Source organism: Rhopalosiphum maidis, chromosome 4 (assembly GCF_003676215.2).
Source record: "Rhopalosiphum maidis isolate BTI-1 chromosome 4, ASM367621v3, whole genome shotgun sequence".
NCBI lineage: Eukaryota > Metazoa > Arthropoda > Insecta > Hemiptera > Aphididae > Rhopalosiphum > Rhopalosiphum maidis.
Genome location: NC_040880.1, coordinates 49809103 through 49824008, shown reverse-complemented (window position 1 = coordinate 49824008; position 14906 = coordinate 49809103). Strand labels below are relative to the sequence as shown.

Genomic DNA, 14906 nt, shown 5'->3' with positions numbered 1-14906 from the left:
CACTCGGTTTTCCGACACGTGTTATATATTATATTTTGCACGTATCTATATGACAGGTGAACCCCCAGTTGCAAATCGTGACAAAGAAAAATCTCGCAACGTGTGACTGAGTTTTGTTGGCAAGAAAATTATTTACATTAATCACGATATCTTGAAATGCATTAACCTAATGTTCAGTATTAGTTTAAATATTACATACATATAGATATGAAATCTATATTATACATATTGAAAGAACACACATAAAGCATGTTTATACTAAATCCAAGTGAGACTCTATGATCAGAATCAAGTCAGGATATAAATATGTTACACCATGAACATGTATTTTTCCCGTCTTTAAAGTATAAATCATAATTTTTGTACGATAAACATCATATAATGTAAAATTATATGTGTTTAAAAACTTGACTAATCTTTTGAATCCACTCATTTTATCCAGTTATGGTACTGAGGTGAATTATCAATCTATCTCCTGTGGTTACCAACTTTTCATGGTAGTTGGTTACAAACATTTAAAATTAAATCACAAAAATTTAACTGCAGATGTTACCCAATCTTTCTTTATTTCTGATTTAAACAACTGAGATACTTTATAATATTATAATCTGTAATCATCGGATAACTGAATAATTTTTCAGGTATACGCTAATCAAAAAATAATTATATTTACATTGTATTTTGTATAGATAGATACAAATGCAAAACACAGTTGTTAAAAATAAAATGATTGAGAAGATCTGTATAGTATTTTTTCATAAAATTCCGCTTTAGTACACCATGAATGATGCATCAATGTGTTATTAGATAACCTAACTTAATCTAACAGTGTCCCTGTCTAATTATATCTACAGCAACATAAAATAACTCATTTCAAATAATTTACTTAGATTTTTAACAATAATAAAAAACTTATTATGTTGTATACCGTTTCAAATAATAGTCATCGTCGATGTCATCTCGAACTTGCAATATAATTTGTCGACTACTATTGGGTGTTAAGCATATATATCGTAATATTATTATGGGGTGCACTAGTGTACATATTAATACGAAGTAATCGGATCGAATAATATCTGGTGAAATAATTTAATATTTATATGCGTTATCCAAAGCTATGTATCTATAGTACGTTATAGAATGATATTATCGCCATTGTCGTATGTTCGTGTGGTTTATTAGGTTTTATTTCATTTCTTTTTTTTTAATTATAATTTAACCTCATGTTACCTTTTTATGGTTTCTTCATGTACATTCTAATAATATTACTATTATAAGACTTCGTCAGCCACTAAATTATTAAATTATCAAGTTACACAATGATATACTTAACACTCACTAATATTTTAAATAAATGATTTTAGCGCATACAATATACAACATACATTATTATAATTGTATATATATATAGGTATATATAATATATATACATGTTAAGTGTTATTCACGTGCACTTAACTATCTGTCCTATCTACTAACTTGCCAAGCTAGGATAACCGCAAGTTTAATGGCGTATCAGTTGTTCTGGGTTATAAATTATCGATTTATTATCTCGCTGTAGATAATGATCATCGTGTGAAGCATACGTGTTAATTAATTGGCTATTAATTGTCAGCGTGCGCTGCACCCTTTGTCCGTTGAGTTATAGTGCAAGCTTAAAATCGCTTTGTAATTACTATTTAGACGTTGTTGTAGGGAAAAAAACCAAACGTAAACTGACAAACAAGAAAAATATACTCAAGAAATCCTATAATATGTTTTTTTTCTTTTCGTACACATACAACGCCCTGTCGCTTCAAGTACACCGCACCGCATATTTTGTCGCTAGTCCGTTATAATTGCACATTCACACCCAATACACACACCAGAGCTCGCGCGTACATGGGGTAAACACTGTCGGCAAATGTATCGTTTCATCAAATGGTCGATCGCTGTAAATTATTAGTCAGCCAATTATAAAAAAAAAAAAAAACACTAGATTTGTTGAACGTATTTCTAGAAGAAATTATTCACCGTCATATCGTCGTTATACGTTTTTACCTCGTATAATGGAAGATTTATCGAGAAAAACAATTACGAGACAAATGCAATATTAATACACTCATAAATGTATACATTAATAATGTATACTCCATACTCGTACGTATTATATTGGTTTATACCATAACACAATCAATAAAGTTTTCGATAAGCGTCGAACTGCGTTTAATAAACGATTGAAAATGCATTTGAAACTCATTAACAAATCTCTTATATTATGTGCATTTCCATTATATATAAATATAAGAACGATTTAACCTACAAAATCAATAGTGTATTATGATTATTACTTTTTATTTTTGTTACTACAGCTACTACATTTTTTGCTATTTTTATTAATTTATTTATAAATTAATGAATCTTTTAAAAGGTTTTAATTTTCAGCCAACTCGATTTAATATATATATAAACGTGTTATAATAGTTATAGCAAGCTCTTGACTCTAAACCGAGTGGCAAATACAGCGCACATAAACTTTGTATAATACATATAATCGCTATCCTAACAAATAAATTTTATCGGACCAGCTTCTTATAATATATATTTCGTTCACGAACCTAACCATATACGTGTGTGTTTCGATTGTTTCAGATAAGGCACAGATTCGGTTGCTACGACCAGGTGACCGAGGTGAACAGACTCCGAGTGCGTTATTGTAATTGGGTCCGGTTTTTGAAAATCACGCAGCACCATTCCGAACAACATGTCAACGTATTGGGAACCAAAATAAAAGGTACACACATCAACAACCGGTTCGATATATATGTTTTTATTTCACCGAAATACGTTTTTATTATTATTTATTTTTATTCACGACGATTATGCGATTATATTCGGGTATCTTGCCGAACCTGTTCGGGACTTAACACCGTGTGTGGATTTATGGTCGAATCGAGAGCTCGCGCGTGTATGTGAACTGAGACCGAGAATTTTCGTGCGTTTTATCGCAGTTGTTTTTTTATGATTAATATTTTGTTTTTCCTAAATAGGTGAACCTATGTACGAAGTGATAAAAAATATACCCGCAAACACGGAGTTGATCGTGCATTACCTGCCGGAGCGACCTGAAGAGATATTCTTCATGCCTGCCGTCCACTACTTAAGAAACACTCTATACAGACGCACGATGGACACAATTCTGGAAGGTAAGTTTCTATAATCATTACTATCGTTGTTGCCAATAATATCCCTGTCGTAGATTGAATTCTTGCGAGGCCTAGATAGTACAGACGTCGTCGCGCGTGTGTCTCCTGGGTCATGCGCATGCCGATGATAGTCGATAACGCCAGCTGTGTTTATATAATTGTTATTTTAACGCGAACCGCTATCGCCGACTTCAAGTCGATACCAACGAGATAGACGTTCCGAAAGCGGCGAAAATCGCGACGTGAATTCTTGACCTTCCGATATGGTCGACGGTATTTGCAATGTTTAATCGATCGTGTTTTTCTCGTAAGTTTTTCTCGTGAACTTTTGTATGGACATTTTTCGTATAGTCGTGTATATATATATATATATATATATATATATATATATATACATATATATATTTATAACGCCAATTATCTAATAAACAGCTAATAGTTTATTCGTCTAATCAGTGAGCATTTTGATTAGAATACATCATTTTATCGATAAAATTCGAAATATCTGTTCGACTATTCGAGGCTTATTATTGTTTCACGTTGTTCTTACATATAGGTGTCTCCTATACTTTATATTAAATCGTTGTTTTAAAATGATCGATGTTTCAATGACATCTATTACATGCAATAATGCTACGAGTGCACGATGCTATCACGTTTCTAGAATTTTTACGACCAGGAACGAGCAACTGTTGTGCCCGGGCGTCATGCGATCGAGAGCGCGACGGGCTGTTCGATATTATAATGCGATATATTATTATTATACGTGTATATATTCCTACCTATCATAACGTGCGGATCGATATTATACATAAAAACGGTGGTCCACCGTCGACAGGCGATCCCGAGCGCGCACGCGCGTGGAGATACGATCTCAATATCGCAGGGAGAATTTTCGATTTTCGGAATTGACGTCGTTCACACACACGCACGCGCACTCGAAACGATCTGAGTTCGGCGTCAGACCGATCTAGATAAAAAAAATTACGTCGGCCCCGTACGAGTGGTCGTATGGCGGCGCGGTGGCGGGAACAAGCGAATTGCGATTGCCGGTAATTGAAGTCGGTATATACCATGTATAATAATAGTAATGTAATATATGCAAATGGCCGACTAATTGAACCGCGGCGGTCCTTTGCACGGGATCGCGCCCGTCGGTGGTTTTACGCGCGCGCGGACAAACAGAAGCCGATCGGAAGTATTATTATGATAATATATTATACGTGAACGGCGGCGGCGACTACGACGACAATAATTACATCGGGATCGCGATACACATATATATATATATATTTATATTTATAAATGCGTATAGTTAGGTACCTATACTTACGGAGATACGCATAGTTTTATATTATGTGTACGCGCACATATAGACGAATAAACGAACACCGTCGGCGGCGGAAAACAATGGGATCGTCGGCGCCTTTGAGACCCGAGGGGGACCCCGCCGGAATGCCATATTTATCTCTGGCGGCCGCCACAATATATAATATCGCCAAGGTGACGCGGCGGCGACGGGGCCGACAATTCGGTGCATTCCGTCCGGTGACACGACTCCGCCATTATAACCAGCCGGCAGCAGCCCCAGCGGAGCGGTCCGATTGATGCACGCGATGCATTTTTGCATTTTATTCGTACATTAAATGCAATTGTCTCGTTGCTCGTCGTAGTCCACCACAATGGTCGTCGTCCGCGCCATTACACCCCACCACAACCTTCACCGCTACCACCACCCGCAAACAACAACTGGACGTCGTCAAGTGTCTATACGCTCCGGCGGGACGATCGTCGATATATAGCGTGATTTATCGATACCTAAGCCAAAGTATGTATGTATAATAGTTGATCGGGGACTTTGCGCTTACCGTGTTACGCGCAACCGGGTTACGATTTAATTTTTCGATCGAAAAGATCGCTTGTCACGAGTGCAGCGTCTATTCTTTCTTGGCGTTCTTGCAATATATTAGAATTAGACTCATCTCCACCGCACGTCGTAATCATTATACATGTTGGCCACGGCACGTTTTATCATACTAGTATAATATTAATAATAATAGTAATGACATACAAATCATCGGCGGTGTAATTTGTACGATTCCTATATGATATTATTTCGAACAGTCAATAATACACAACACCACCTGCTGCGCGATTATCCGTCCGCGGTAGAAAGTCATGTCGCTACCACTATTGTACACATATACAACACGCTTAGTTTGTGGCTCAAGAATTTATATAAAATGTAATATATATTTACACCTATATTATTATACCTATAATATATGTATATATTATTCATACATATATTGATATAAAGTATTTATATGTGTACGCTGTTGCACACGTCGAATGTGTCAGTCCAATTAAAATTACAGAGCTCTTTAAGAAGAAATGACAGATCTTCAAATAATCACCATTACCTTAAAGATATTATTTCATCCGTTCCCAATAGTAATTACTTTATAAAAATGTTTTACCTTGTACGATTTGTTGCAAGTATTTCGGATGCCAGCGATCTTTTATTACATTCTAGTTTAGTAGAAATAATTTATCGTCGCCGCTGTACAGTGATCTTATTATTGATAATAATAATAATACAAATTTGAAAATTTTAATGCAAAATAGCAGTGGGAACGAAGTTAAGCATAAACAACCAAAATAAATCAAAATTTTATAATAATAATAATAAACTATATTATTTGATACCATGGATTGAGTTGTAACGACAACTTATAGGCAAGTCGTGAGTCAAGTCAAATCGATATGATATTACGTAGCTACTGTATTTGAAATTGACAATTTAGATACACGCGAACATTAAGAGAGAAAAATTATAACTTTATTCATTCTGCGCAGCTTCCTGTGTCCCGAAAGACCGGCTGACACGGCAGGCAGCTATTGTGACGTTCGTCGTGAATCAAGTCCACGTGAATACTGTACGCAACAATAATATTATTATACGTTCAACATATATAATATACGTAGAGTGAAAAAAATCGAAGAAACGCACGCGCGTTCCGGAGATCTATACGCGAACGTCCGCAGCGTGTCGGTCCGACAGTGTTTTTTTCCCGCTGAAAGGAATCGGGTTGGCCGACTCACAAAAGAAGAACGGTCCCGTCCAAAAAGTCACTGCAATAAGGAGTCGAGTTCTCCTTTCAATTTCAAAACGTGACGTCTGCAATAATGACCCACAAATGCGCGGGGCACACTTCGTCGGCCGGCCCATTGTCTCGGGATAACACCTCGTTTCGTCAATCTCTAAATCTCGACACGAAATCAGTGGCACCGCGTTCCTCGTGCCACCGCACCACCCCGCTAGATCCGCGCGCGATCGTTCGCCGCCATAAGACTCGCGGGTTAATCTCCTCATTCCTTCTCCTCTTCCTTCACCGCCATCGTCACTCGATCACTGTGCTCGACGACGGGAAGAATTACACATCCACTCTGTATAATATTATACTCATATTACACACACACATACAGCGCGACTATACTATCGACTATTGTAAACAAGAGTGGTGTGCGCCTTCAACCGTGTGCGTTATACGTGTGTACCTATTTTTTTTCATTTATCTCTCCTCTCGCGGGGCCGAATCTAACAAGCGTATACATTAGGCACGCACGAGCCGCGTCCGCATCAACAATGCATTACTATTTCCCTCCCAACACCCACTCCCCTCATTCACGCACCACATCGACGGTCGTCTTGGCTCCCGAACGGTTCGACCGGCTAATTACGTTTGTTGACTGGCGGAGGAGGGGTTCATGCTCGTGTCCGCGAGACTGGCGGAAAAACGGCCGACAAACTATAATATTATAATAGCTGACTCGAGATGCGAGATGTTGTGAAATACTATATATATATACGTAGACAAACACACGAAATAATAGCATTATATTATATACAGCCGCGGCGAATCACGTTCGACGATCGCCCATATTATACGAAACCATTTTTAGATCGACTATCCTCTGTAACATTGTTATAATGGATAATATATATCACATTATTTGATGCGATATACCATATTATAATACTTGTTAATAAACACATGCTCTATGCAAACGCCTACATTTCTATTATAGTACCTATGTCGATGATACGCACTCACGACGTTACGAAACGATTTCGTTAATTACGTGTATCCATATAATTTATATACTACCAGCTTATGATATAATTAGCAAACGTGCAACGTATTATACTTGTTTCATTATACCAACGGTTTTGAGCGATTTTTTTCCTATTAAATTTAACAAAAATTATACGATTTAAAAGTGAAAATGAACTTCAATAATTATAATTTCGATCATCAAAATCACAATATATTCCTTTGTTGCTACTTTATTTATTTTCTTACATATACGTCTTTTTTTAATTAGATTATGGTAATAATACATATATTATTTATAAGTACTATAAATTCTAATGTCTTTATTAATTTTATGTGTATATTATACTTATTATATTAACTTCCCTTACTTTATTTTTTCCTATTTTTCTATTTATATTTTCGATTTCTTAATGATATTGACATAACACATTATTTTGATTGTTTACCTATGTTTGAAAAAAGTTTGTTAAATTGTTTAATTTTGTATAAAACTTAATGCGGTCGATGATTCACGTACATTTTTTGGTGAGTAGGTACATCAACATTATAATAACAAACATAACTACTTTTTTTAAAATTAATTTACATATTTGTTTGCTTTAATCCTTTAAAGGGATCTTGTTCTGTCGTCGTGAATACCTGTGCATACCATATTAAAAACGAGCGCAACCACCTAAGGTTTTACGTTCAATTTCCATTTTATATTTTGGTTCATCAAAAATTTTTAAGTATTGAATAATCCCGGTGATTCCGTGTAATGCGATGCGACAATCATAAAACTATTGTTTCGAACGAGCGAGGTTGCTCGCGGACGTTTTTGAGTCGATGTGGCGTGGGAGATTGACACGGAGTGACCTTGTCCCTAGCCTTATACGCCGGTACCATACAATATGTTGTATTATAATATTACTACAACGATATGTCGATATGTACGTCGTCCTGTTTACGGCTACTTGAATAAATTAATACCACGTAAAACGGCCTCGAGCGGCGTGTGAATAAAAAAAAATGCGACACTGCAACGTTATTGCAGTATAATAATGCGTTTATCGGCTTGATGCATAATATTATATTATATTACCATTATATTATATACTAATAATTATATTATTTATATATGTATTAAATATGCTATGCCGGACTGCGCAAAACATAAACACATATATCTGTTGCGTCGGGTTTTCTTAATAATGTTGTATGCGTGTACACTTCTACTATACACGATATAAAAATGGTACATATACGCATATACAACAATATACGACATTTAATTCATAATTTGCGGGCCCTACCTAGTCATTGGCGTGTGCAGTCCATATATTTGTCCAATATAATAATTATTATATTATTATCATAATTCCGATGCTTATAAAACGTGTGAGTGAAATGACAGAGACGAAATGAAAAATCAAAATCAAAAATATATATAACTACGCAGAATTCCGAATGATATACGCATGTATATCGTGAGAGCATAATATATAACAATATAATATAGTAAGGAAAAAACGGAGAATGAATACGGTTGATACGCGCACACACGCTTACACTCGAACACATATACGTACATGTCCAAAGACCAATATCGTTGTATAATAATGCGTACGGTTTGTCCATTGTTCTGGTGGCTATTGGTGATTGTACAGCGGCGACAATATATATATATATATATATATATATAAACACACGTGTGTTATTATTATATATATGTACGGTAGACACTATTATACATATATACGCGTACTTGCGTACCTATGTACCTATACCCCGTGGCTGAGGCGGTACTCACTTCCAAACGGTAGCGGCACGTCCTTCTATTGTTTGGCCGCCACCGCCCGATCGTCGTCGAGCGCGGGTATTGTCCTCGGCTCTTCTCATCCCGTGCGTTTCTCCGAGATGGTGACACGGACTTGATTTGCGTCCGTCTCTTCAATGTACTTGTATATATATATATGTGTGTGTGTGTGCGGGCAAATAGGTATATGCACACATAACTATATAGGTGTATAATAATATGCGTGGTGGTCGTCACGCGAGACTGAGACGGAGAAAAATTGCGCGGTGTATCTACATTATATAAAGTATAACATATTATACGGGATGCATAAGCATGCAATATTTCATCTCGGAAAATCGACGAATCACCTAAATAATTACCATCACCGACCAAAATCCTGAAGAATGAAGATTTACGAAAATTGTTTTTTCTTATCATGCTTGGAGAGAACAAAATCTTGTAAAAACAAAAATATATTTTTGTGTAGGTGATATTTTGAGAAAAAATTTTTTATTTGTTGTCTGTAATGTTTGATAAAAGATTTCGTGGAAACAATGCACCACCAATGAACCATTCAGTATACGCACACCCGTCACAAAATGATATTATTAAATATTAATATTATATAGTTATGTATACCATGTAGTTATAATAATATTCATTTATATTATATAATACCTACCTCCTGATCCAGGAGCATGAATAGGTATTTTCGTTCTATTTTTTACAGGTGCTCCGCTGCTATATTACTTGCGTTTTCCACGTATGATTCGGAAAAATATATAATAACGTGAAAAATGAAATATTATAAAAAAATAATAATACAATATAGTCGCACACGAATACGCGCGTCACGTACGCTTATAAATAATTATATGGTAGGGTTGTTCGAGTAAGACGATGTGTCATTATTATAATATTATAATATATAAATGTTATCGTCACTATCATATTATGTACTATTGAATATTTATAGGGTACTATAATAATCGACGGTCAGTATGTTGTATAATATGTTAAACCGAAATATTTGTAGTTGTATCTATCGACTCTTATATATCGCCATCACAAATACATTGTTCGTCTCTAAGACCACTGCAAATCTGATGACTGTCAGCCACTGCAGTGCATTCGAAGGTATGTTTTGTGGGAAGTGGACTGGAAATGTCATTAATTCGATGAACGCGTATCGCAACTCGTGATGGACACTGGACAGTTCCGTTATCGTAGCAGTATAAATACAGTTTTCGGGAACAACAGATGATTTGATAGATTGCGGATATCTAACTTAACCTTTTCTATATAATATATTTGCACTGTGATCGCCAGACGTAACAGTTGCCTTACATAATAGTATTATATGGTTATAAGGCGGAATAACGTATACGCCTATTCAAAACGGAAATGATCGACAAATTGTCTTCCGAATCAGTGGCCTGATTTTGTCAGGGAGAACTAACTCATCCACCTAGATATCGAAAAAATATACTCCTCCGGCAGACGCGGACGTATCGACGACGTGAAAGTGCGTAAATCGAATCGCGAATCTACGCGTACGAGACGCGACACGAACCGTTTCCATCCAAATACGAATATAAATTGACTCATACGCCGTACGTACCTATATAATGTATGTAAAAAGTAATAATAATAAGCAGTAGAATATAGACGATCGACTTGGCGAGATTATCGTTTTAATTGGAACTATAACGACAGACGAGATCACGGTGGCTTTTGCTTTGGTTCGCACGGTATAATAATAATAATAATATCATTGACCATGGTATAATAATATTCACGTCGTCGTAATCACGGAAAATGTATCTAAACCTATAATATATATTGCGTAGGTATACCTACCTATAATAACAATACATTTTAATAATGACGCGCGTCGAATCTAATCTAAACATATTCAAGCACAAAGTCTATTTTACAAAATCTTATTGCCGGAAATAACAAAAACAACATTTAAATTTACTCATTTTTTTTTATTTTATAAGTATAGACGTGTAATACATTGTCTTTCAATTTGGTTGATCCACATATTGAGTAAATAGTGTGTGTCGTCATTAAAACTATATTACGCGTTTATAAACAATCAAAAACTGAAATTTGAAAAGCAAAACTATTCACTTATTCACTTATTGGTGTCTATTACAGCACACATACATAATAGTTACTAAACTTATAGTACCTAATACTACATAGAATATTTAATATATCATCAGATATTTTTGGATTATTAATGTAAAATTTAATATATCATTCAATTTTTCTTTCCAGATTCACCATTAGATCTATCCATGTCGTTACTTTCTCGGGCATTTGGTACGTCTTCCGCGTCGTCAGCATCTTCTCCACCCAGCGGACTGGATACGGACGAACGCAAGTCACTGTCCGGTGAATCGTCTTCGGCCAACTCTTTGTCCGGCGACACAGCATCGCTAGACCACAACGTGAATATGATCGTGTGTAACACAACTCCAGTAAAACCGAGACCATTTCGCGGCGAGCGCACTCTTCTGCCGTGCGAGGTTTGCCGTAAAGCTTTCGATCGACCGTCATTGCTCAAGAGACACATGCGTACTCACACCGGTACGTTTATAGAAACCATTATGTACTACTGAGTAGTTTATTTAACATAAATACGGCTACAATAATTTAACGCGTCAATTTTTTTTGATTTTGCAATAATTTACTTACACGGTTTTCATTTTCCCTTTGTTGCGTTCCGAAATATCTGTATCGCAATATGCAGCTGCCAAATTTGATTCTTTTAGCATTGGATTTCTTTATACTTTGTGTAATAAATGTATATAATTTTCATATTCATTAAACGCATGTATAAATGTCATACTTATAAATCGCACAAGATAAAATGACATTTATTCATTTTTCCAATCCATTATTTCCATATTCTGTAATATGAAAACCGTTTTAAACTGGCCACAAAATGTCTCCCTAGTGATGTTTCTAAGATGATTTACAAACATACATTCACAGTACAATATGTACATAAATGTATTATATTAGACGTATATATTTTACTGTTATGTATATTTTACCAGTACAACAGAGAGATATGGTATTCGTGATATTCCAACCACAATATTAACATAAAAAATAATATTAACATATATATTATATATTATATTATTATTATATGTATATATAAAATAATAATAATATATTTCCATAAAATGCCACATTATTATGTGTATAAATCATTATTGATGTACATTTAACGTAATAATCTAACATATATCAATAAAATGTGATGTGAAGATAATTTCGCTTTCGGTTGAAAAAAAAAAGCAAAAAGCTGTTACAGAAAGCTTATATTGCAGCAGCAACTCTGGCTACACGCGTATATAATAATAGTACGACTGATTCATAAACATCGATTACGATAATATACGCTCGCACTACAAGGCTCTCCGTGTGGCTGTTTTTTGAGACCAGATGACGGTGTTTTCTTCTTATTATTTTTATTATTTTATTTTTTTATTCATCTCACTCTTACATTCGGTTCTCACGGCCCACCGATCGGATCAAAGTCTATCGTCGCGTGGATCCTGTTGGCGGACATTTACGCGCCAATATAATACATCGTATAAAAATATAAAATATCATACCTAAATATGATGTACAATTTTTTTCCTTATAACTATTGTTTTATAACCAACGTGTTTTCTCATGCAGGTGAAAAGCCACATGTATGCGCAGTGTGTAATAAGGGTTTTTCGACATCGAGCTCGTTGAACACTCACCGGCGAATCCACAGTGGCGAAAAACCGCACCAGTGCGGAGTCTGTGGAAAACGATTCACAGCCAGTTCTAATCTCTATTATCATCGAATGACTCACATCAAGGTAAACCGACTTAATGTTTTTATTTTTAATTAAAAAACATTTATTATTTTTATATTTTATCCACATAAAATCATTAAAATCCACGGGAAATAATGCAAAACAAATTATCTGTCGAAATACGACATTTTGTTTTCGATGCTCGCTAAACGATGTTTATTAGGTAGGTACGTATGATATTCAATAGTAATATTATATGCATATTATACGTATATATAGTCTGCAGTAGAGCATAAATTACCCAGTTCGGCCACTATAGAAGGCCAATAAAACCAGACCGTTGACCTCTTATTATAATGACGTCTCATACACGATCCAACACATGAAATTGTTCACGACAGATTTTTTTTTCACCAAATATTATACACCTATTAAAACCGTTTATTATAGTATATAGTCATTATTTCCGATGAATGTATTATTTAAATTTGGCTTTTAACTGTTATCGATAACAATTTCTTCTCTCTTACCCTTAGATATGAATTTTTGATTTACAAATTGAATATTATAAATTGAATTCTTGGATAAACTATACAAATTCCAATAAAAAAAACTTTAATTTTAAAACACATGTGATTTTAATATCTTTCAATAAAAATGTTGTATTTATAGCGTTTATTATACATTTCAATTTTCAACACTATAATATAAAATATGCTTCCGAATAAATAAATGTACAAAACGACGTACGTATATACATTTTAAACATTCATAACAGTATAATATATATCATCATTATTTTTTTTTTTATAGAATATCGAATATTATATGTTATTATGTACTTTTTACTAACACGAATAAAAATATTGATAAAAATGCGATAATCAATCATTATATTCGAACAGTGGCTCATGATAGAATCGAGTTACAGTATTATGTTTTTAAGAGTCTTGTGTACATGTATAATAATAATCGTATTATTAATATTATTAACATACCCATAAACCGCCGGCCGGTTAACAACTAAACCATCGTGACTGTAATACAAGAGAGGGCTGAAGACGGATCCACACCGCTTCGGTCGGCCGTATATATGTGTGTTTGTGTGTGTGTACTGTATATTATATATATACGACGTTTTTAATGTTCTAAGACTCACGCAAGATTATGGGTCTTTAATAATACGTCTGAACCAGTCTGTGGGGCATACAGATTATTATTATCTCTGCGCGCGGCGGATTGGTTAGTGTATATAGATTTTTTTTCAAACTCAAATAATTATTATACACGGAATTAAAATTAAAATCGTGTGGAACACGTAACACCGAGCTACTTATTTGTGGCCAGGTCTCTGCGCGCTGAGATGGTGTCCGGATACTGGTAGTTTAATTTCGTGTTTTTCTTTTTTATTATTATTATGTGCTCGCAATTTAAAAAAAAAATAGTATATATTAGTATAATAAACCAGAATGGTTTTTAATATTTCGATCAATTTTGTCGTAAACACGAAGGAAAAAGTGGTTTCAACGTGACTCAAACCTTTATATTATTACATATATACTCGTATTATTATAGTGTGCATTTGGTTATATTATAGTTTAAATTTGTAACCAAAATTCATCTCGTATAACCGGTTGACGGCGATAGGACGTATATTATATAGTTGCCGCACTCTACACACAACCACTCATCGTAGGATCGGTTGCGATTCTCTTCATTCGTGTATGGTATATACTGGATAATATACTATATATATAATATCATTAGACATAACCACGCGTGAGATCACCTAATATGTGATTATTTTCCTGAAACTGTTGGTATAATATAAGTATGATATCAATGGAATATTATAGTATAGATATAAAATGACGATGACAGCGTCATGTGCATACTTCCACACAGTAAATCATTATTGTGAGACGAGATATAGTTATTTTAATTATTAATTTGGAAATCACTGAGACATCTAAACTAAGAAAAGGAAAAAGTAAAAGAGAGTATGGTAGTT

General features: G+C 34.7%; 1 protein-coding gene across 2 annotated transcripts in view; it reads left to right on the top strand.

The window, feature by feature from the left end:
* LOC113555980 (zinc finger protein 235-like) overlaps positions 1 to 14906 on the top strand; it is a 91392-nt gene that overhangs the window by 29497 nt on the left and 46989 nt on the right. For both annotated transcript variants that reach the window (XM_026960643.1, XM_026960644.1), the window contains exons 2-5: positions 2632 to 2773; positions 3030 to 3185; positions 11370 to 11681; positions 12789 to 12958. In XM_026960643.1, the coding sequence (XP_026816444.1) occupies positions 2632 to 2773; positions 3030 to 3185; positions 11370 to 11681; positions 12789 to 12958 (780 nt within the window). The remainder of the gene's footprint in view (positions 1 to 2631; positions 2774 to 3029; positions 3186 to 11369; positions 11682 to 12788; positions 12959 to 14906) is intronic.